The sequence below is a fragment of the Nelumbo lutea genome, chromosome 2 (assembly GCF_056320005.1).
Source record: "Nelumbo lutea isolate HS-2025 chromosome 2, American lotus-T2T, whole genome shotgun sequence".
NCBI classification, from domain to species: Eukaryota; Viridiplantae; Streptophyta; class Magnoliopsida; order Proteales; family Nelumbonaceae; genus Nelumbo; species Nelumbo lutea.
Genome location: NC_142685.1, coordinates 69,385,506 through 69,408,490, shown reverse-complemented (window position 1 = coordinate 69,408,490; position 22,985 = coordinate 69,385,506). Strand labels below are relative to the sequence as shown.

The 22,985-nt window shown below is 35.5% G+C and overlaps 1 protein-coding gene across 10 annotated transcripts; it reads right to left on the bottom strand.

Moving 5' to 3' along the window:
• Positions 1-5,539: 5,539 nt before the first annotated feature.
• LOC148871402 (putative axial regulator YABBY 2) lies at positions 5,540-12,267 on the bottom strand. Of its 10 annotated transcripts, none has more exons than XM_088969212.1 (6): positions 11,710-12,267; positions 9,086-9,205; positions 8,530-8,653; positions 7,521-7,623; positions 7,308-7,383; positions 5,540-5,898 (listed from the first exon to the last, which is right to left on the bottom strand). In XM_088969212.1, exons 1-6 carry the CDS (start codon positions 12,211-12,213, stop codon positions 5,785-5,787), a joined length of 1,041 nt encoding a protein of 346 aa, XP_088825338.1. In that variant the 5' UTR covers positions 12,214-12,267; the 3' UTR covers positions 5,540-5,784. The 10 variants fall into 10 exon arrangements, with proteins under 10 accessions (XP_088825338.1, XP_088825341.1, XP_088825342.1 ...); XM_088969215.1 differs by having other exon boundaries at positions 7,521-7,572; XM_088969216.1 differs by having other exon boundaries at positions 7,521-7,569.
• Between the last annotated feature and the right edge of the window lie 10,718 nt (positions 12,268-22,985).

Genomic DNA, 22,985 nt, shown 5'->3' with positions numbered 1-22,985 from the left:
TTCAATGGTTGAAACCTTTCAAAGCCACCTAAGTGGCTAAATTGCTAAGTGCCTAACTGCCTAAGTGTATGGTAGTACGTCAGTATGAGACTGTATGAGAATTGAGATGAGAGACTGAGAGAGTACGAGAATTGCTAAATTTGTGTGATGAGAATGGTACACTGGTATGGAGGATAAGGTTGTTTATAGGAATTGAAAATAATTTAATCGTCCAAAATATCCTAAAACCTAGCTATTTTTTAATTGTTAGGAGGGGTATTTTGGTCATTGTAAAGTCATTTATCCCTTTACCCAAATTCCCTCAAAGTCCCAAAAAAAACTAGCTATTATATAGGATATAGGCATATAGCTGTTGGAGAGGCATTATTGTCTTTTCCATGCAGGCCCATGGGCTGTGCTGTGCTGCATGCCGTGCCACATGTTGGGGCTGTGTCAACACATGGGCCATGGTCCAGATTTACACCTCTACTTGAATTGACCTTTTTGGTGCTATCCCTACCAACACTAATGTTGACTTGTTTGAACACTCTTGACACAACAAATCATAATGATAGTTAAAGCATAGATACAAACATAATAGCTTTTAGTAGGCTGATAGAAACAAATACAAAGTAAACTAATATCATAAGCAAGAGGGTGCAATCAATCAAATCTTTGAATTTTAGTAAGCTCTAGTTAGAGTTGGATTGTATTTTATTTCCATTCTTTCATTGTCCTTTTATTTAAAGTCATCACTTATTTGCTATACTTTTCTCTCACATTGAGAGAGAGAGAGAGAGCCTCAAACATGTGCAATTATCTTTAAATATAATAGGTAATACGAAAAAGAAAGGTACTTCTTTGTATATATATGCAAGAAGATGTTAAAAGGGTGAAATGGCTTTATAATTTTTTTCAACTAATAAATGGTTTTATTCTCATCAATCTAAAACTTTGAGGGTCCATTTGGTTTAGATAGGAATTGGAATTGGAATCAAAATCCCCTAAAGTTAGAATTAGAATTGCCTATTCTGAATGTCTGTTTGGTTTAGATAGGAATTGGAGTCGAATTCCAATTGTTGCTATTTGGTTCATCTAGAGCCAAAATCAGATTCGACTAAAATTTTTAAATTTTTTATTAATTTTTAATATTATATTATTATATTATTAATAATTAATAATTAAGATTTAGTATAGTATTATTAATTTATGAAAATCTTAATGTATTATTTTTTTGTTATTACTTTCTAACGTATTATTATTTACTTATTAATTTATAATTATTTTTTATTACCTTATTAGTATTCATTATTTTACTAATATTTTATTAATATTAAGGTTTGGGGGTTTTTTCAATGGTTCACTACTTTTTGAAAAAAGTATGGAATGGGAATCAAAATCTTATTTTGACCAAACAGATGGCATGAATCCTAATGGGCCTTTCTGATTCTAATTCCAGGCACCTATTTTGGGAAACCAAACAGACCTTGGATAATGAAAAAAAGAGGGTGGAATAGTAACTTTACCCCAAATTACAAGGGATGACCATTTACACACCCCGCCCCCCAACCCCCCAAAAAATAAATAAATAAAATAAAACAAAACCTGTATGGGGATGACTAAGGTTGTGTTCGGATAAATTTGAGGATTTATGATTTTAGAGTTGAAAGGTAAAAAGCCTGAATTTAATTATGATTCGGGCTTAAAAATGTTTTAGTTCTAAATTATTATGTTTTAAAAAAGCAAATCTTACCGAACGCTCAAAGCTGAAAAGGAGAAGCTTATTTACAGAAAAACACTAGTAATTATTAGTGATCAATAGATGAATACATTTGACTCAAACCCCTAGCTAGCTAATAGGGTACATTAAGTAATTTAACTTTATAAAGAAAATTCTCCTTTTAAGAAGTCTTTGAATAAAGTGCTCTAGTTTGGTTCAGTTTGCTGGTTAAGGAAACGAGGATTCGATTTCAGACAGTGAAGGTAATTCTCGAACCTTACGCTATCTCCACCACCCTATAAAGCCCTAAAATTGTCAGCTCCCAAATCTGCTTTCACATCCTCTTGTCTCTTGGTCTTGGGTCTGCCTTCTCGTTGATCACATTATTACTTTTCACATCTGTCCTTGCCAAATTAGTCGTCCATTTCACTGGTTTCCTTAATTTCCATCCTCATGACCTGAAAACCATAAGGTGGTCGTCTAGTGTGTTTGACAATTCCAGCAACTATCAAGTGTCTTGGGTTCATGCTAAATCATGGAAGCCTTTTATGATTTGTCACTCTCTGTGGTCCCTGAAGCTTTAGCTTCATCCTGGCTTCTTCTGATTCCTGAAATGCATGGGATGTCTCGTGACTCATGTCTATGGGGATGTCCTCTCCAAAAGCCAGATTAGGGCAGGAAGGAACTGAGCTCAGTGAGTTTCAGAAGCAAACGTACTGTTTAATGATTCTCTCTAAGCTACTCTAATATAATCAGTGGAATTATCTTTAGGAGCTTGGCGTCATTTTCCCCTCCTTGTACCTCTGTCCCATTAGTGTTGAACTGGCTTTGCCAATAATGTAATCCAGTGTTGCATGGAGAGCTAATTAATAATTCTATCTTTGTCACATAGCTTTTACTCAAGCAATAAGCCTGGTCTAGTTGGTAGGACTGGGTTGGGTTTCTGTAGCAAGAGTGCTGCTAATCTTCTCTCTTATCTGGGTATTGGATTAGAATTATTGTTAGAGTTGTAAACTAGTGAGCTGAAGCCCCACCACCCATGATTGGAGTCCCCATTTCAAACTTTGCCTTACTTCTCAAGTACACAGTCTGTGCACTGATGCAAGCAACCATGATAATGTTGCTGCAAAGGATCAATTTAAGATTTTGATACTCATGAGGTTATGGAATAAAGAATCATGTAAGAGAGAGAGAGAGGGAGAGAGATTCATTATTTGATGGTCCTACCAAACTTTCATGACCAGCCACTCTGCTCTCTTGAACAGTAAATTTGGAATAATGTGAACAGTGGATTGTATGCTACCACATGAAGGTAGGTCAGGGTCTTTACTCTTTGGGATCATTTATTAATTATATATGAAAGAAAAGATGTTGGTGGGTGGGGAGAGGAGTGAGAGAGAGAGAGAGTTTGGTGGGTGGGGAGGCCAGAGAGAGAGAGAGAGTAGATAGATTAGATAGGACATAGGTAATGAAATCTGACAATGTTCCTGGCAATTATGTTCACTTGGCACCGACGAAAAGGATTGGTTCCATTGGCCCATCTGCATCTGCTTCTAATGCCTCGAGACTTTTCCCTCGCTCTCTGGTTTCTAATCCATAGGGAAACTGGGGGAGAGAGAGAGTATTTTGGAAAGCTGAATTCTCATATATTCAAATTTCAAAGATCATTAGTGAAAAATAAAAACAAGAAAGAAAAAAGAAAACATGATTTGACGTTTCAGATTCTGTGCGCTCACTCTCACCCCAACCAACATGACAGCAACGATTTTCTCTCTCTCACGGACGATAATATTCCATGAAACTACAGTGCGCAAGGTGCATAGTGCGCAACCTGTCGTTTAGTTTCAGCAACTCTTTCGAAACTCATAATATTTCATTCTGTTAGATCACTTCATTAGATATGGAGAGAAAGAGATCCAAAGTTCAGTTAGATGAAACACCAGAGTTGTGCGTGTGAAGCCACAGTGGTTCTATAATCTATACTACTTCTTAACAAAGATTTGCAAGCAACTCATAAAGAGTTATTCTGCATGCAAAAGATCAAGAAAGCTATTTTTGGCAAAAGAAAAAAAAAGCTTGTAGGCATACAAGAGAATCTCTCTCTCTGTAAACTAAATAAAGGAACTACTGTCTAATATTTCTCTTCTATCTATCTATCTATATATTTTCTTGATCTAGAAACTGTCTATTATCCAACGTGTGATGTGACCCATCTTCTCTGACTAAACCATCCATGTCTGCGGCATGGTTAAGATTCCGCTTAACGTTCATGGCTCCAACCTCCATGGTGCAAATTAAACAGTGACGTATCACCCTGAAAATCTACTGATTTCTTTCGTTTTTTTTTAATGCTAAAATCTCTGTCATTGCAGTCTCGCACTTGCACGAATTAATTCAACGAAGGATGCTCATTGAAAAACACGCGTCTGTTGCTGCGTGTTTACTTGATTCATTAGTATGGTCAGTGTTCAGTTATCAAGTATGTTTGTTTGTTTGTTTTCCGGCGGAAACGAGCCAGCAGCGGTCTGTACGGTTATGCGTAGAAGCTTTGCTTGCTTTCGCGTGCCCAAGTTGTTGCCATTGGTTTTTGGTGGCCTCTCTCTCTCTCCGCACACATATGCGCCATCAAATTTGGTGTTTTTTCCTCCTGTTTTCTGATCAGACATTCGGACCTGAAATCTGAAGTTGACGGGTGAACACGAAAAGCTGCACCCATTAAATAATACATATACCAGAGAGAGAGAGAGAGAGCTTTAAACGTTGAATAAATGGCGTGGATAGAAGATTTGCACAATATAACCCCTTGTGTAACTGATACCAGATATAGTAAGGATAATTTAGTAGTAGAAAAAGTAGAAGATTGCAGAGAGATATAGGACAAGACAAGAATCTCAATCTTATGATCTCTAGCTCCATTCACTTTGACCATGAGATCTCTAAAAAATTTAGGTTGAAGATAAAAGAAGAAACTGTATATGTTAATTAAGCCCAAATGACTGACAGGTTGATGCTCTATGGATGGCTTGGGCACTATACAACTCTTATCAAAGGATAATTATATGGGAGATTTAGTTTATTTAGTTAATAGACTGAAAATTGAAATACATGCACTTTAATAGGTATTTTAATTTCTCTCTATCTCATTCATTTAACAAACTTTTCAACATTAATGATGATTCAAATAAAAATAATTATGTGATTAATGTATGAAGGACATTTTAGCAAATAAGAACAATTAAAGGCAGTATAGAAATGGGCTTGAAAAAAAAAGAGAGAAAATGAAAATAAAAATAAAGTGAAACTAACGTCAATAAGACCTGAAAAAACAATGCTCCACAAAGTGAGCATCCAAGCTTTATGCCTGGAAACATTCATGTGTGGTGGGATTCGTCTCAATGACATTAGATAAATAAACACCAACTACAATATGAGGAAAAAAAAGCAATTTCATTTGAACATCAAAATGCTTAGGTTCCTGCATGTGCCTATACCTTTCTGTGATATGCGATTCCTTGTGATTGACTTACTGGTTATTCAAATTAGCTTCTTTAAAACATAGCACACACGCACACACAAAAAAAAAAAAAAGAAAAAAAAAAGCATAAACATTTATGGGAAACATCATACAAGGTGCTTTCCAGTTTTTGTAGAAGCCACTGTCATTTGGAGACAAGCTTTTTTGAATCAGGAGCTATTGATCTGGCATTTTTAATGTTATGTTTTCATCATGAAAAGTTAAAAAAAAATATAAGAAATATTATGTTCTCATTGAGAAGATTATCCTCCCTCAAAAATTGGTGGTAACATTTAAAAGTAAGCAAAACCGAATGAGGCCCTTAGTTATCAAGGAGAATGTGTTCATCAATTTTGCATTCACAATAATTTATTATTTACCTTAATTATTAAGTTCATCATAAAAGAAATCACAGATATAAGAAAACCAACCCTTCAAAGGAATTAGAGAAGAAATAGGAGGAGAGCAGTAGAGATCCTTAAGAGGTTCAACAGTTTCTACCTCTTGGGTTAGGAGGCTTGGTGATCCTCAGGGTACTAGAAACTTGATTCTAGTGACAATATATGTTGTCTTAGTAGAACCCTTGAGTTTTTTTCGGTCCTTCCCCAACAATTGCTTCATCAAGCTTTACATGCTTATTTCCATCGAGTGTTAACCCAAAATGAATGTGAGGAAAATGAGCCCACTGCAAGAAAACAATTCAATTAACCCCTTTGAACAATTTTTCTTTTTCATCATCAGTAACATGTTTTCAGTCATGATTATTAAATCAACACCAAGTTGTTCATCAAAAATACAAAATGTTCTTTAATGTAGGTACAAGCACATGGTTCTTACAATCAACTGCAATGTATAATAGGGTTTTACAATTAAATTATGCATTATTAAGTAATTTTGATTTTGAGAATGATGATGAGAAACAAAATAATTAACTACAATTAATACTAACCATCAATATAGGGTTGTTCTAGCATTTAACTTCTACGAAGAGGTGAAGAAAAATGGCAATGAACCAGGATTTCGATCAAATAATTAACCTTTATATGTAGTTTTGTTTGCCTCAGTGCTGCAGCTGGAATATTTAGATATGGGCGATTCAAATGAATGATCAATAGTAGTCTGTAAGGCTTGTGACTGCTGCTATGTTTGATCTCATATAGAGCTTCTTGCAAGGTTAGGAATTATACTCTTTGCCTAAAGCAGAAGTTACAAAGTAGAGGTCTTAAGAATTTTGCTTTGTCAATCAGAATCAATATTTTAGCGAAGTAATTTGGCATATGCATGGCATAAAAATGTGGTCTAGAACACAGTCATTGATTCAGTTACGTGAGGCTTTATGTTATTAATCATAAAAGGATGCTTGGATGAACATGGAGAAACTGTTACAGATGGAAAGCAGTAAAATATGTAACCAATTTTATGTATTCATATATTTAGCGTTTTTTTGGCACACATCTAATTATTTTTACTAATTATGATACTAATCTTAGCGTTAGCATTGTCACTTCAGTTGATTAAGGGTGATTTCATTTTTTAGAAAGAAAAAATGCAGTTGCTTTGTAAAATTAAGTTTGGGGTATCCTTACAATCTATAAGTACATTATAATTCTAAATAACTTTTGTAGGAATACCTATTTAATTCCCGTATTATAGATGGCTATATCAAGTATGGTCTTGAGAAATAGTTCTATTAAGATATTTAGAAGCTATGATGACTCTGGTTGTCAATGAAAAGTTGTCTTAGAAATGCAGTAAAGCAAGCATACTTTGAATGTAGTAACATTCTCTTTAATACTTTTAGACATTTGTAAGAACAATGGTACAAATATGTTTGACTGAGTTAAGATGAAGATGCTTTTGGACAAAGATATTAATTTAGACAAGCCATTAGAAAAGAAAAAAAAAAAAAAAAACAACTATATAGGTTGTTTTTATTGCAACCTCTTCAGTCCTTAGCTTTATGTGGTCCAATACCAGTAGTTAACGAGCTCTTCCAGATTTTGTTAATCAGTTTCCATTTTGTTAATCAATTAAAGAAGCTCCCTCCAGTACTCAGATTAATAATTAAGGACTATAATCCTTATTATAACTCACATTTTTTGCTGCAGTGCTAAAGGCCTCCCTATGGCTAATTTCAGGGTTACTGGCCTTTATCCTTTGAATCTCCTCCCTGCAATTAAACAAGAAAAAAAGAAAAAAAAATACTGCAAGACTTAAAGCTGCTTCAATTACCACAATAAACACCTAAATTGCCACTAACATAGATGGTTAGCTTTGAAAAGAATGGTCAGAAATCATTGAACTCACTTAATAAATCGGTTATACGCCGAAGGAACACGCTGTCTCTTCTCTGGGGCTGCTAAATTCATAGTATAAGAAACATGGGCCAGTTTTAGTTGGTCAAGATCAACTGCACTAACATGAAAAATTAATCCAAACCTAATATATATGATCTTATATGTTGATATATTTGAATATGAACTGACCACTTTACTCTAGATTTAAAATTCTCATCTATCAATGGAACTGCACCTTTGCTTACATTGTTAAAAGAATGGTGGCCCTCAACAATGCTCTCATGTCTGTTTACTTCTATAAACAGTTGGGTGAGCAGGTATCTTTCAAGACATGACTACTTATATATGTTTTCATGCTGAAAATGTTATAGTTGTCAAAGACTGAAGTAAATTGCTCACATGTTATGTATCAGAACCCTGATGAAACTGGCACAGTTATAAATATCACCTCAATTCTAGCCACTGATACTGAGAGCAATGATGTCATTTTCTTTTCTGGGATTCACTCCGAATATCAAATCAAATGGTTTCAAGTTAACTGGTATTTTATTAAAATATATCACAACCATTTTAGTAAAAAAATCTATTATATTGAAAGATCAGTTTGCATTCAAAACAAACTTATTATCCACGTAATAGTTCTATACTAAACCGGGCCAACAAGATAGAGAGCCGGCCGCAGTTGCAAGCAGGATGTTACAGAACTGACTTTAATCTCTTATTTGAAATTTAAACTTGTAACAAATTACTTTTTATCTGTGGTGTACTTTGTGTCATTAATTGGTTATAAATACAAACAACTGACTCATCTGGATCATCAAGATATGGGATTATCAGTAAATGAATCTTTGAGACTCTTTTTTTTTTGTACAAATTCATTAAGTCGTTGTCTTTAGAACCTACAATTCATATTAAATAGTGTGTACTTCTTTCTTGGCTTTGAACCTTGAAATTTCAAATGCATGTGGTCACCACTTAGATAACTTATGCTCAGAGAGAGAGAGAGAGAGAGAGATTACGGCGCATTGGAAGCATTCGGGGTTGCTCGTTCTCTGCAGTGTCCAACATTGAAACCTTGTTGCATTTGGAAGAGGAACCAGAACCCTTAGTAGAATCTTCAGAGCTTGAATTGTGATTCTGCAACTTCTCTCAAAGAAAAAGAGAAAACTCTAATCAAATCTTTCCCTTGTTCTTTTCATTTTTTATTTAAATTTTTAAGGGTGACTAGGGATTTCATCTTTCCCTCTCCCCTATGAAAATCTCAACTCATAAATAAGTATCCTACTTCAACAAAGAAGAGAAATCAACTATTTTGATTGGAACTTTTAATTTTGCACCATTGTGCATGGTATAGAAGATACCAAGCTCTGTTGCATGAAAAATAACAATAAAAGAACCGATCAAATCAAACTGAAACAGTGTGAAAGCCCATCTGAAGAATTAGTTTGATAGTAACATTTTTAGATCAAAACTTCAATTTAGGAAAAAAAATGACCCATTAAAACGAGAACCCCCTTCCATGAAAGACTAGCCTTTAATTTCCCTCCTTCATGAATGAGCAGAAGTTTTTCATACCTGAATATCTTGAAGAGGGAGTGGCTGTAGTAGAGCACCCATGTTCACAGACAGCAGGTTAGCACAATGCCCACATCTAACCGTTACAACATTGTATAAACTGGTGCTTGGAACGCTAACCTGCGAAGGCAAGAAAAAAAAATGACTCTATAGTTTCAAGTTGATCGATTAGTAATTGAACAAAATATTTATATAGATCAGTAATGAGTAATAATTTGCCTTTTCTAAATATAAGTTTGAAGAAAGAACATTTCGAATAACTCAACCGCTTTCCAACTTGTCATTAATTGCATTCAACAAACTCAGTTATTTTCTTTGATTTCACTACTTCATTGTTCCGCAGATAACAGTGTTTCTGGTGTACTCCTTTTATTTGTCTTCAATGGATAACATCCTTTTCAATTAATTATCTGTAGTTTAGAGACAGAAAATATATCACAGACCCATTTGCTTTTGTTCTGAACTCTAAGAAAGCCCGTATGCCTATAACTTTCACCAGTTGCTCACTAGATGGAATCCATTAATTACTTCCTATATTCAATCATTAAGGAATCAACTGAGTAATAGCTGCTCATAGTATGAGAAAAAGGGTGGGGGAAGGGAAGAAGTTGAGCAAGAAGGGACATAAACATGAGAGAGAGAGAGAGAGAAGAAGAAGAAGAAGAAGAAGAAGAAGAAGAGTGAAGCTTTTATTTTTCTGCATTAAATATTTCTTTGTTCTAGACGAACGTCTCCTCAAGGCTCAATATCTCGAGCCTTACATGGATAAGGCTTAAGATATACAGTCTGTCTAGCTCTCATCCCTTTCGGTGCGCCCGACTTTTTTTCTCTGACACCAAAAGCAAGAAGAGATATTAATGAAAAGAAAATGTGCTGGAGAGAGACAGAGCTTGAAAAAGACGTGACTGGAACGAAAACCATAAAGCCCACTACACACAACTCTCGAACATGGCGGAGGGGGAGGGGTCTCAGGATTTAGGTGGGAGGGTGGTGGTGGTAAAGCAGCAGATCTACTGCTCTTGTTGCAGCAATTGAAATTACAGTTCTGATTTAGCAAAACCAAAGCGAAAAAGATAATAAAGGAAAGCTTTAAAGGTTCTGTTAAAGAAGACCTGTTATGATGAAAGGAGTTTGCAAAAGAAAGAAAAGCAGCGTTTGTAAAAAGCTTCAAATGGTGTTGAATTTTGGAATCCAACGCCAAAAAAGAGATAAAATCTTGATTTAGAATGTAGATTCAATGGCGTACGTAGATAGGGTTATATTAGAGGATGAGAACCCACACCCCAGAAACAAATTATAACGAATAAAGCCATCGAGAGAAACTGTGTAAGTTGTTACATAGTTGTAGCCATATAGGATAAATATAAATAACAAGACTATTAATAATTACCGAAAAAAAAATATTACTAGTAGACAATAAATGGAAATTATAACCAGGAAAGTAACACATATTTGTACAGGAATTCAAGAAAGTGGGTAGATCTAAGAATGTGGAAATTTTCCAAGTTCAACTGTATTTTGATTCTTGAGAAACCACAAGACCTAACTAACCCTAGAACTAACTCCAAACATAGACTGTAGAAATATCTTACTGGTTTTGCAGAGAGCGTGAGCGAGCGAGAGAGAGAGAGAGGGAGAGAAAGAGGAAAAAGAAACGATTGTCATGATCAAGGGAGCTTTTGGGTTTAGAAAGCTAGAACTAAAGCAACAAAAACAGTCTTGTTCCAGTGGAGATACTAGAGACGTCAGTTCAAGAAAACCATAAAACGTGAAAAGCTCCAATTTGACTCATCTCTTGGTCTGTGGGGAACCCTACGACCTACTCCTACCCCTAAACATAACCGATATTCTCTTTTCATATGGATGGAAGATGCCCGGATTATTTCTGGTGAACCGCGCAAGATTATCATGGTGAAGGCAGCTCTTGGTTTTGAAAATATGATGTCCAAGCTATCCCTAACCCAGGTAAATATTGGGCTAAAAGCCTAAGAAGAGTTGAATGATGAAATTGTCTTTCAGTTTTGGGGAATTGTTTTCAGTTGACAGGACTGAAGATTTTGATCGACTTGCCTTATTTTTCTATTACTCTATGATATATAACTATATTAACAAATCAAAACCAACCAAATACAGTGGGAGTTGTAGCTTACTGTAATATTTGAGAGGTTTCTAAGTAACAATAAACGTTGATGAACATTTGTTCTTTGAAGATTCAGAATTTTGAATCAAGAAATTATATATAAGGTCCTGGGACTGGTAAGACCACTTAATAATCATCACAAATTACTTGTTGACGTGAAAAGAAATTTCTTTCTGTACATGAACTGAGTCATGAAGTTGTCTTTATTTGTGAATTTGGATCATCACATCAAAATCCAAGGCCTGACAATTTTCTTTTTTCTCCAAAACTATAGAATTTGGATGTATATGAACAGAAATCCACTTAGCCATATCAAAGCTGCCGCGTAAATATTATGGAAAAATTAAACCAGGTTTTTGTACTAGTTATATAGACTGCAACCTGAGTGTAATTGGAATATGTAATTGGACAAGCCTGTGAAGCAGCTTCTTAAAGATTAAGAAAAGAGAGAGAGAGAGAGAGAGAGAGAGAGAGAGAGGTATACCGCTAAAATAGTGTTGCAAAAGTTGCAGTGGACATAGCAAACATGTTCAGATGCGACGTCGAGTGACATTTTCTGGTGAATTTTCGATCTCCAGATCCGAGAGAATTGGCTAGAAAAGGAAAGGAGATAATGAAGATGAACAAAGCTGTGGAGAAAGAAGCCAGCAGCAGCAGGAGTAACGAGAGAGAGAGAGAGAAAGAATGGTGGGGGATGTCGTTGGATTTTTAAGGAGTATAGAGATCTTTTGTACAAATAACAAAGATGAGCGATGGGATTGGTCGGGTCGGGAGGAAAAACCGGAGTGGAGGATAGCAAGGTGGGAGTACGGAAGAGTGGTTTTATGATGTGGAAAAAAGCGGTTTTTCTGGATTGGCTGGTTCTAGGTTCTGTCTGCTCTTGTATGTGTGTGGGTGTGACACTCTGTGTGTGCGCCTCTGAATCTGAAAGAGAGAGAGAGAGTGTTATGATTGAGTGAATGAGTGGGTGAGACTCTCTATACTCCATCTGTCCTAGCTTCCCTAGGGAACTAGCTAGGGGACGCGCCAGATATTAATGGTTAGAATGTCTAGATACGAGAGAGAAATAGAGACTTTAAAGAGAGAGATAGTAAACAGTACTTACTCTGCAATATTTACTCCACATAACTTTTCTAAACTTCCCCTTACATTGTTAATTATCATCCTGCTAAACTGATAGATCTACAATAAACGAAGAAAAATCGTAGATCAAAGAGGGTGAAACCACATTGTAACCACCATAAGAGCTTTAATTTAATGGAAATTACACCTTTTTATTTGTAGGGAAACTGCCTAAAGTAGTTGATTGGAGGAGAGAGAGAGAGAGAGAGAGAGAGTACTAGCTGTAGAGATCGGCCTTTTCTTCCTGCATGGATGCGCAGATAAAGGCAATTACGAACCCCAACTGGTCATCCGTGAATTCCATTAAGATCTCTAGCTAAGAAGCAACTTCCATCCAATCAAATCAACTAATACTTATCACCTCCAACATCTAAAGTTGTTGTCAATACTAAACAGACGAAATTCTTAAATGATCAAAGTTCCAAGCATTTTCAGACTCTTTTTTCAGTCCCAAAGCCGGTCCACTGATCTGGGGTTTGTTTGCACTTCATCAATTTCATTTGTAGTGGTGCAAAATTATGGGGTTGCAAAATCTGATTAATTTGTTTCAGCTTGTGGCTTCTTTTGTCTTTGTAATATTGATGAAATAAAACAAAACCTGAAGCAAAGTAAAAGAAAATACCCAAAAGCCAAAGTGAATCAGAAGTTACATTCTTACTCTTCTCGTTGACACTCTCATTGCATTTGTATTCGTGCAAAGGAAATTGCACTATAAACAAATGGAACCCTAGTTTCAAGTTTCAACTACTCAAATGGTCCCTCAAGCCATATCTAGGAAAATCACTGAAACCCACAAATTACATAGGCTTTGGTTGTTCCAAAAACTACCGAAAACTCCAAGTTTCTACCAGGACGGTAGGACACCATCCCATCAACTACAGCTTTCTATTTCCCACTCAAGAAAAAAAGACATGTATTCTAAAATTATAAAAGTTGTCAGTGAGGTATCTGCCCCTTCTCTTGTATCTATTACTTCCAAAATTCTGAGAAAGGAAATTGGAATTCAAGTGAAACCCTCTTGAAGTTTTGATTCTCACTACATTTTCAGAGTTTCTTCATCATTTCCTGTGCTAAGTACTGATCTACAAAGAATTTTGATCTCTTTTGATACTGATGGCTAATTTCTTCCTCCAAGTTTCTACTTCCATACTTGGCAAAAATAAGTGTTTCAATGAGGGCTCTCTAATGTGATTAGTAAGGGCCCTCACTTTTTACGGGCATGATCCCTCTGCCTTCTGCAAATTCAACGGTTTGGGGATGGAGGGTATCAGCTGGTCGCCCTCACTGAGTCACAACTTAGTCGACAGAAGTGGTTTATCTCATCTCACCGACTTACTTCACGGTCTCTGTCTCATTTATTTGTTGTTTTGGGTGATAAAGCTCTGATAAAACAAATATCAACAGAAAGTACTCGTGGGTGGGCCATGGATTGAACCGTTCTTTTGTAGCTAGCTTGGCTATTCTTTTCTTATGTGTTCCTCTCTTTATTGCGAATACATCCTTGGTCCCTGAGCCTGGCTCTACCCTTTTACTGAGTGATCACAAATTGTGTTGTGTGTGCTCTTGCTGTTCGGGCTCGGTAAAGCAGAAATTATTGAGTGGATCCAAAAGTACGTCGCCAATAAGTGAGTGGGCCCCATTGAAGTTCAAACCAGCGTACCTGCAGAGGGAGAGACGATTGTGTTTATCTTGACCAAGGGGTCATTGGCCAAGAGAATTTCAGGTTGGTGTGAGTAATGATTGTTGATGCTTTTGTATCTAAACATATTTTAGGCTATAACTCCATTGTCTGTTTAATTTATTCGGAGGAGGATTTGGTGTACTTGTCATTTATTAAGTGAAGTAATCCAACCGATCCAAGGAAATTGAAAGCTAGTCTGTGGCTTCATGAATCTAGTTTCACCCTTCTATACTGTGGAAACTTCTTAGTATAATAAAAATTTGAAAAATGTTATCACCATTCAAGTCTTATCCCAACTATATGGGGTTAATTAATTACATGAATCCTGTTTTACTCTGTTTAAAATATTTCAAAATAAATTGAAAAATGTGTATAATACGTACAATTGTTAATCCAACAAAACTTTAAAACAAACTTAAAATAAAGTTGATCTGACTATAGGGTTTAAATGGCAAATTTAAAGGTTCCTCTATCTAATGAACATGGGTTGGTGGGGAGGGGGGGAACGTTTTGGAATTCTACAACTTATACGGGTATGGATAGGGTACAGTATTAGGCTAAACCCAACCCCTCAATGGTATATTGTTGGAAAGCAATATAAACTTTATGTACTAGGTCTTGAATTTAATAATATTTTAAATTTTGCATGAGGGATAATTTATATATATATTTTTTATATGCCTCAATCAAGTAATTAGAAATTTTGTTGTTTATTTGTGTTATTTTATTTATTTATTACTTGCATATGACAAGAAATAATAGAAAATTAGATACGGGTTCTAAACCCAACCACCCCTAGGGTAGTGTCAGAAAAGGGTTTTGCATTTTCATGTGCTGAGAGAATTTGGATTTTGAAAACCCATCCCACTATGGGTTTTAGAGGGAGTATGGATTGAGAGGTTTAGAGAGGTAGATAGGACCTAGAATTTAAAAAACCATCATCGAACACACCCGGTTGTCATCCCTACCTACTGTGCAGGACAGTGATGAGAGTACCATGCCACCTAGCAGGGCCGTGGGAATCACCACCTGATTTTTCCTATCATAATAAATTAAGGAAATGGAAGAAGAAGAAGAAGAAGAAGAAGAAGAAGAAGAAGGAAGAGGTTGCAATATGATTTTTCCTATCATCTGATGACTCCATAACCAATCCCTAACCACAGGCTTGCTTGGAATTAAAATTCGGGTCTCCACTTCATTCCTTTATCCTTTGGGACTTAAATTTGCTATATGTTTTGGCCTTGATGCAGCCCACGAGAACCAAGATTGCAACCCCAGATTGCAAGCAAGATTGTAGAGATCAGCGAGTCTGAGTAATAGATGATGAGACCCGGAAGAACCCATGCTATGAAGCTACGAGATCATCAGAAGATTGCAATGATCGCTGATCAATTCTGTCTTCCCACTCCGCAAGATAGCACGAGAGAACAGCCCTCACCTTGTGATCTTGCCACTATGCCAGAGCTTTGATACCGACCCATTCTCCTGTCGTCAGCTGCATTCTTATCGAGCTGACCTGCCCATTATAGGCTTATTATCAGTGTACGTCTACGGATCTTTTCTTTCTTGTTTAGCCATTTTTGTACAATATTTTGGCACCCTGTAATAGCCACCAACATTTTAGAATCTAATTAATATGGTTCAGATCAGAGTTTTGCCTTCGGGCATTGTATCTGTTGTTCCTTCTCTCTTGTTGGCCTTGTTCTAGAGCCACAGAGATTCGGAGAACCCAAACCCTTACTGTTTGTTTACGTGATTAGAAACTAAGGCCACTACCTTGAAAGGTTGCAAAACCAAGAGGATTGTGTTACTTAGATACTTCTGTTTCAATTCGCCACTGTTGCAGTGTTCCTAGTTTCTGTCGAGTTATATGCTTTGTGTGAGACTCATTCCTTTAGAGAACTACTGGCCACACCAGGCCTATTTCAGTATAGAATTAGTGGTACCTCAGTTTTGACTACTCAATTCATCTATTAGAGTGTTTAAAAGAGTAGAATTGTCCTCATAGGTCCCAAAAAGCCTGTTTCCTAGCCTAGCCTACATGCATTGGTACAAAGCTACATATATGATATGCGAGCATAAGCATAAGCATTATTTGTACATGATGCATGAGCAAAAAAATGAAGTAAACAATTACAAATTGTTGCTCAAAATTAGTGGAATCTTTCCAATTAATTGGATTATACTCACACTTAATATGATGTACGAGCCAAGGGGTGAGCATTCAGTTTATTCCATTAAAAATCAAACCAAATAATCTGAAATTTTAAAAATTGAACCGAAACCAAAATTTTTGGTATGATTTTCGGTTATTTCAGTTAAAACCAAATTTTAATAATATATACTTTATTATATATTATAATCTATAATATATAATTATATGTTATATATATTATATATTATATATAATAATAAAAATTTCAGTTAATTCGATTAATCGAATTTTTAATTCTAAAAATTGAAACCGAAAATCGAATTACATGGTGTTTGGAAGCGTGGGCACTTTTTGGGACCGATTTTCAAGAAAAAATGCCTATGCTTCCAAGACCCGTTTTTCACAAAAAAACGCGTCTGTCACGTAGGCAGTGAGCAATACTATGTTGTTTGGTAAGGTGATTTTCATCACCGTTTTTCATGTATGTGCTGACAGGTAAGCACCACATAGGATACACATCAGTCAGCCGTTGGGGGAAACGGTTCACCAATAATTTGGCGTTTCATGCATCGGTGGAGTTCTGATTTTCGAGGTATGCCCGGTTTTTTAATAATCAGCTGAACCAAACGGTGAGATACATGGGCATTTGTTGAAATGCCTATATGGACCGACGTGGCACCATTTTTTTGAAAAACGGCCACGGTTCCAAACATCCCTTAACCAAAACCGATATCTTTGGTTTTAATTGAATAGTAGACACCCCTACGTGGTACTACTTAGAGTATCCTAACAAGAACACACTATATAATTTAAGCAAGACGAATATATCAAAAGTAAAACAACAAGATTCACCGATGGAACAAAAACAATTTCAAGTCAAGAGGATGACAGAGGGAGAGTAGGACACGTCCTCCCAAAGTGGAGAACTTGAACATTATTTTGCTTCAACAGTCGATGATGGTGAAGTAGACATCTTCACATGGTTTTAGAAGACTGTTGAGGTGAGGCCAAAGGCTACGCCTTGATAGTCCTTTGTTCCATTGCTAAGGCCCAAGCCTTGAGTCGGTAGAGTTGTACGTCCTTTTGGCCTTTAGCCTTGTCATCTTCAAGGTGTGTGCTTCACGTATTGTTACTTTATATTAAGGATAAATTTTAACCATGTTTTTAGGTTTTATAGGGTAAATGGGGACTAAAAGCAAATAGTTTCAAAACTCAAAGGTTAGGGCTTGTTTTCAGTTGCTATTTTCGAACTAGAAAACAAAGAGTTTGAGAGGAGAAACTGAACGGAGAAATGTGAAACTATATATGAGAGATGAACTAGTATATAGGTTCATGGGGTTTTAATTTGTTTAGTAATAGAGCCCTGTTAGATTGAATTAATTTTTTATAGCAGATTGAACCAAAGTCTTGCTAGATTGAGACAAAGTTTTGTTCGGCAGTTTTTTTGTTGTTTTCTTCATGACCATGATTTTACGATGCCCAAATAGGTTCACATTAAAACAAAGCCTTAATTAGTAGATTATGCGTATATTTTGATAAATATTGTTTTATCTGAAAAATGCTATTTTAAATGTTTTTTGTTTTTTCTATTTTGTTGGACTTTTATAGGTGTTTCAAGTAACACTCCATAAAGTTGCTTCTCACCTTAGATAAAGTGTGTCACATCAACACTTTATTTCAAGAAATGCCCAAGCATTGGGGGAAACATAAATTTGGCGTTTCCCCAAATGTATCATGCATATAAATCAAAGTGTTTCAGTTTTCTAGTATTTATTTAATAAATGGTGAAACCATCAAGGCAAGCTTATACCCACAATGTTCCAACTACCTTTTGCAACCTTGCATTGGGAATATCTCCCCATGAAATAAAGTACATGAATAGGGAGATATTCTCAATGCAAGGCTGTAAACGCTGCTCGAGAAGGATGTGCCCTGATCGAAACCAAATTCACCCAACGCCTATATAGCATTGATGTGGTGGCATTTTTCAATAAATGCCCACGGAACCGAACATATGCTATATGTAACTTCTATTTAAACGAAAACCTTGGGCACAATGTATTGAATTATAGGACGTACTTATTGGAGATTAATTTGCAATATCTTGGAGAAGATGACCCTTTTCTAATCAATATTTGTTATATTCAAGCAATAGCCAAATGGCATTGAACACTTTTAATGGAGTTTGAATCAATTCATTATTGAAACACCTATAGAGCCCCATTCCAAAAAATAAAATGAATATTTTAGTGGAAATTATGGTCAAGACCTACTTGAATGCTATATTAAACAATACAAGAAACTAATTACAGAACAAATTGCAATTTGTATGAACCTCTTAAAGAAACCAAGCAGAACCTATAGTCGTTCTGCATATACCTCTTATTACCTAAAAGAAATCAAACTAAACCTGATCAAAGAAGGAAAAGAAAACGAACAGATAAAGATTCAGAAAATAAGAGAGATAGTGCCATGATATTTCATAGTCAGCACTTCTGCTAGTGAAACTTCCAATTGAAACCCATGTCAAATATTTCGAATAAGTCACATAAAATTATATAAAAAAAGTTAACGTTATGTTTTTTCACGTCTTTATTGTTTATGGATTATATTTAGAAAATTTTAATTTTATCATCCAAGGCTTACGCATCAAAGCTCCTTGAGGCTCAAGCCTTGCCCCTATCACCCAATCACCTCACAACCTTTATAGAGCTTTATTGCCTTCAAACTCGAACAAGAGCTTCTTCTCTATGTGGACTCCTGCTTGAAAGAGGCCTAAGCTTTCCAAAACACCTACAATTTGAATCTAGACATTATGTTAAGGTTAAAAAATCCTATGGGTGTTTCTTCTTTGAATACTTAAATCCAAAATTTGAATTTTTGGAGGTTTTTAATGCACTTATAAGTATTCTATAACTATTCTAGAACACTCTATTGAGTTCCCCAGAGCAAAGATTTCAATTTCTCGATTAAAAATGGCTAGGGAACTTGAAAAGTCATGAGAAGAGTAACAACTGATGGACTTCACTCTCTTGGGATCGACTAGGAGCAGCACAACCAGCCAAATGTGCCCACCGCCAACTATGCAGTTGGCCCAAATTAACAAATTTTTGGATTTGTTAAAGGATTGACCAAGAATTGACCAATTTTCTTTATCAACCATCCAAACATTGACCAAAAATTTTGGTGACCCCAATTTTCTTGAATAGAAGAGGCAAGGATTTGAGATTGTTAATTTTTTGTCAATGTTTAGATGGTTAATAAAGAAAATTAAATAACACTTGAAGGGCATTTGTGTTTTTTTCAAATGCCACTTAATGACTGGTTAATAGCTAATTAGTGGTAGGTATTGGATTCTCACATTTTAAAAGTTTGGCTACTGAATTGTCACATTTTAAAGTTTGGGGACCAAAGTGGCATTAGGCTCAAAGTACAGAGTATTAATGGGGAATTTTCCCTTGACATAGATCTAATTAATAGCATTTATTAGTGAAAAATAGCTTAAATGTAGGATTTAATATGAGAAAATGAGATTTAATACCTTAAGTATAAGACTTAATGAGAGGGGATTAAATAAGGTGAAAAGTAATAATTGAAGTTAAATTTTCAACCCTTACAATTAGAGGATGGACTAAATACATAAATATGGACATTTTAATAGCCACAAAAGTTAGTATTAAAGATATAATAAAATGATTTTTATACCCTTTATCAAACAAATAAATAGAGGATACTTTTATTTCAAAAAGTTTCATACTACATCCACACTTTTATATATAGCATAGATCTAAAGTGCTCACCCCTCCACCAAGAATAAATTTTGGGGTTTAAAAAAACAGTGTTGATGATTTCGGATTTGCATGTGACTATAAATGTCTGTTCGAGAAGGGATGTCGATGTTTTTTGGACCTTCGTGGATAAATTGGATTGGATTTCAGACTTGGCTAAATCTTTTTCTGTAGTTAAATTTGTAAAGCAAAAACATTACTTTAGCTGCACATTCTGTAGGGTAAAGGGCAATTTTTTTTTGTTGGGAGTAGATGTTAGTGGCATTGCCCACTTAGATGGTTGGAAGTTTGTCTATGTAGTTTCTCTTTGTTCTAGTTTTAATTAAATTTCATCATTTCCAAAAGAAATCAAGGTATAGGAGAAAAATGATGCAAATTTCACATCAATTTTTTAAAATACAAAGTTTGCACATTAATGGATGCAAATGAGACCAAAAAGTACAAATAATACATCACGTACAAGTGCAAATTACTGTCACAAACAAATGCGTACAAAATTTGTATCCAGTTCAGATTTGCATTACAAACAAACACAGCCATAAGAAAAACCACCCTTAAAATATTTTTTACAAATCTTTTCTATTTCCTATAAAATATACTACTATTTTCTTAAAAAACAAAGAATTAAATTAAGATTTCGTTGAATATGCAAACAAGAATATTTCCGCATGAAAATGTGATTATATGTGAACTTTATAGGAGAAATGAAAGCTGAAATTTACTTTTTGTGCTGCATTCACAATTTCCTTGAAAACTTATTTTAACTCGTGTTATCAGACTCGCACTGTTCTAAGACTAGAAAGTTACATGAGCCAAAGGGTCCAAGTTTTTGGTACCATTTTTCTATCCGAAGTGTTTGAGGTTGATTAATACAAATTTTTGAGAAATGTGTTTGAGGTTGATATGAAATATCAGATTTAACATTTCATATAGAAAAAAAAAAAATCTTCTCAAAAACTTGTATTGACTAACCCAACCCTTAAAGGTAGAAACAGACAAATACAACCAAAATAGTGACTTCTATGGGTCTTTGGTTACTGGTTGAGTTGCTGAAACCCATATTGTTTTCAATGGATATTGATGAGTCATCTGGTTTTTCAGAAAATTGTCAACCAAAAATTTTATAGAGTAGAATGAAAACTGGTTTCAGATTTTGACAGTCTGACCATTTGGTCAGTCTGACTATTGAGTTTCTAGTGGAGAAAAAGAAAAAAAAAATCATGGTGATACATTTTTGAAATATGTGTGTTTTAATGGATATATGCATGTGTAAATAGATATACTGGACATAAGGAGGAAGTATACTACAGAGTATGGAAAGAAATTTTCCCAAGGTGGAATAATTATTTCATTTCTTTTTTTTCATTTGAATTATTTCATTTCTTTTTTTTCATTTGAATTATTTCATTTCGAATCGTATATGAACAAGCTATAAGGGTATAGAAAACATGAACCAGAGGGAAGTATGGCATTCAAAATGTTACATAAATTGCCCTGTTCTTTTTGTATAACCAGGAATCGGAAGGTCTGTTTGAGGATGTGCATTAAACGCTTCGAATTTCAAAATTCTTCACATTTTTGGTCCATTGTAAAACGAACTAAATATATATGTTTTCCTTTAGACCTAGTTTCTTTCCAACATGGTTTTGAAAACCGAATTGGACCAGACGGTCAGATTAGTTGACTTGGGAACGGGTCAGGCAACCAGTTCCTTTTGATCTTAAAACTGTTTCAAGGCCAAAAACCATTTATTTGGTCAGCATCCTGCTGACTCAGGCGGTTGAACCGTCAATCCATTAACCCATACAACGGCTTTTGGCTGTTATTTATTTTAATTATTTTATTTTTTAATCAGAACAAGCCATCCATTTGAACCAGGTGGTCAGACCATTTGATCCGGGAACCGGTAGCCAAAATGGTTCCATGTCTAGTGCAGTTTTTAAAACCTTGGTTTGTAGTCCAATTTAATTTGTACTGATGTAAAGGATGGAACTACAAATGATTTGAGTGCAAATAATCTTGTGAATGCAGAGACACAAGGACGTGTGAATCCCCGTCCTTCCTGTTAGTAGGCTTGTAAACGGATCGAATTCGAATCAAATCAGGATAGATTCGAATTCAAAACTGATTATAAAGAACAACATTCAAATTTGATTCGATATCCAATGGATATCAAATGTTTCAATTTGAATTCGGGTTTGATTATTAAATCGAATATTCGATTCGATTCGAATTCGACCGATATGAGGCCTAGAATCCTAAATGACCAAGTTTGCAAAGAAAAACAAGTGATTACCTTCAGAAAAGAGGCAAGGGATTGATGGCAGCAGTCGTGGGTTCCCAACGATTCAAATGCGATGGTAGTGACTAGTGAGCAGTGTTGGCTGGTGATGCTGGACTGTTGCAACACAATGGACAGTGATGTTGGATGGTTAAGGGCCTTGAGCATTGAGCTTGAACTTGAGCAGCGGCGAAGGAAATGGTAGTGGCCAGTGACTGGTGCTCAACCACTATCACTAATGCTGCCGTCAGTGCTTGCAGTTTGCATAGATTGCGAATAAAAAAGATGGATGGAGAGAGAGAGAGGAAGAGAAGAGGAGTGCGAATAGAAAAGACAAAGGGAGAGAGGAAGAAGAATGAAATTAAAAGAGGGGGAGGAAAGGACAATAGAGAGAGAGAGAGAGAGAGAGAGAGAGAGAGAGAGAGTGAATGAGGAGGGGAGGGGAGGGGAGGGGTTATCAAGAATGACCACTTGAGTAGGTTAGTAGATGACACCATTGTGGCCTAAGATGTCAGCTGGACATGAACCCTTTTAAGTTTAAATTGATATAACCCCCATATTTTATTATAATTAATCAAATTCGAATTTTAATCGAATTAGATCAATACAAATTCGAATTCGAATTCGATAAACTAATTGGTAAAATGTATAAATTCGAATTCGACTGTTAAATTTATCCAACCATTCGAATTCAATTCAGTTACGTCAGATATCGAATTCGGAATCAGATAAT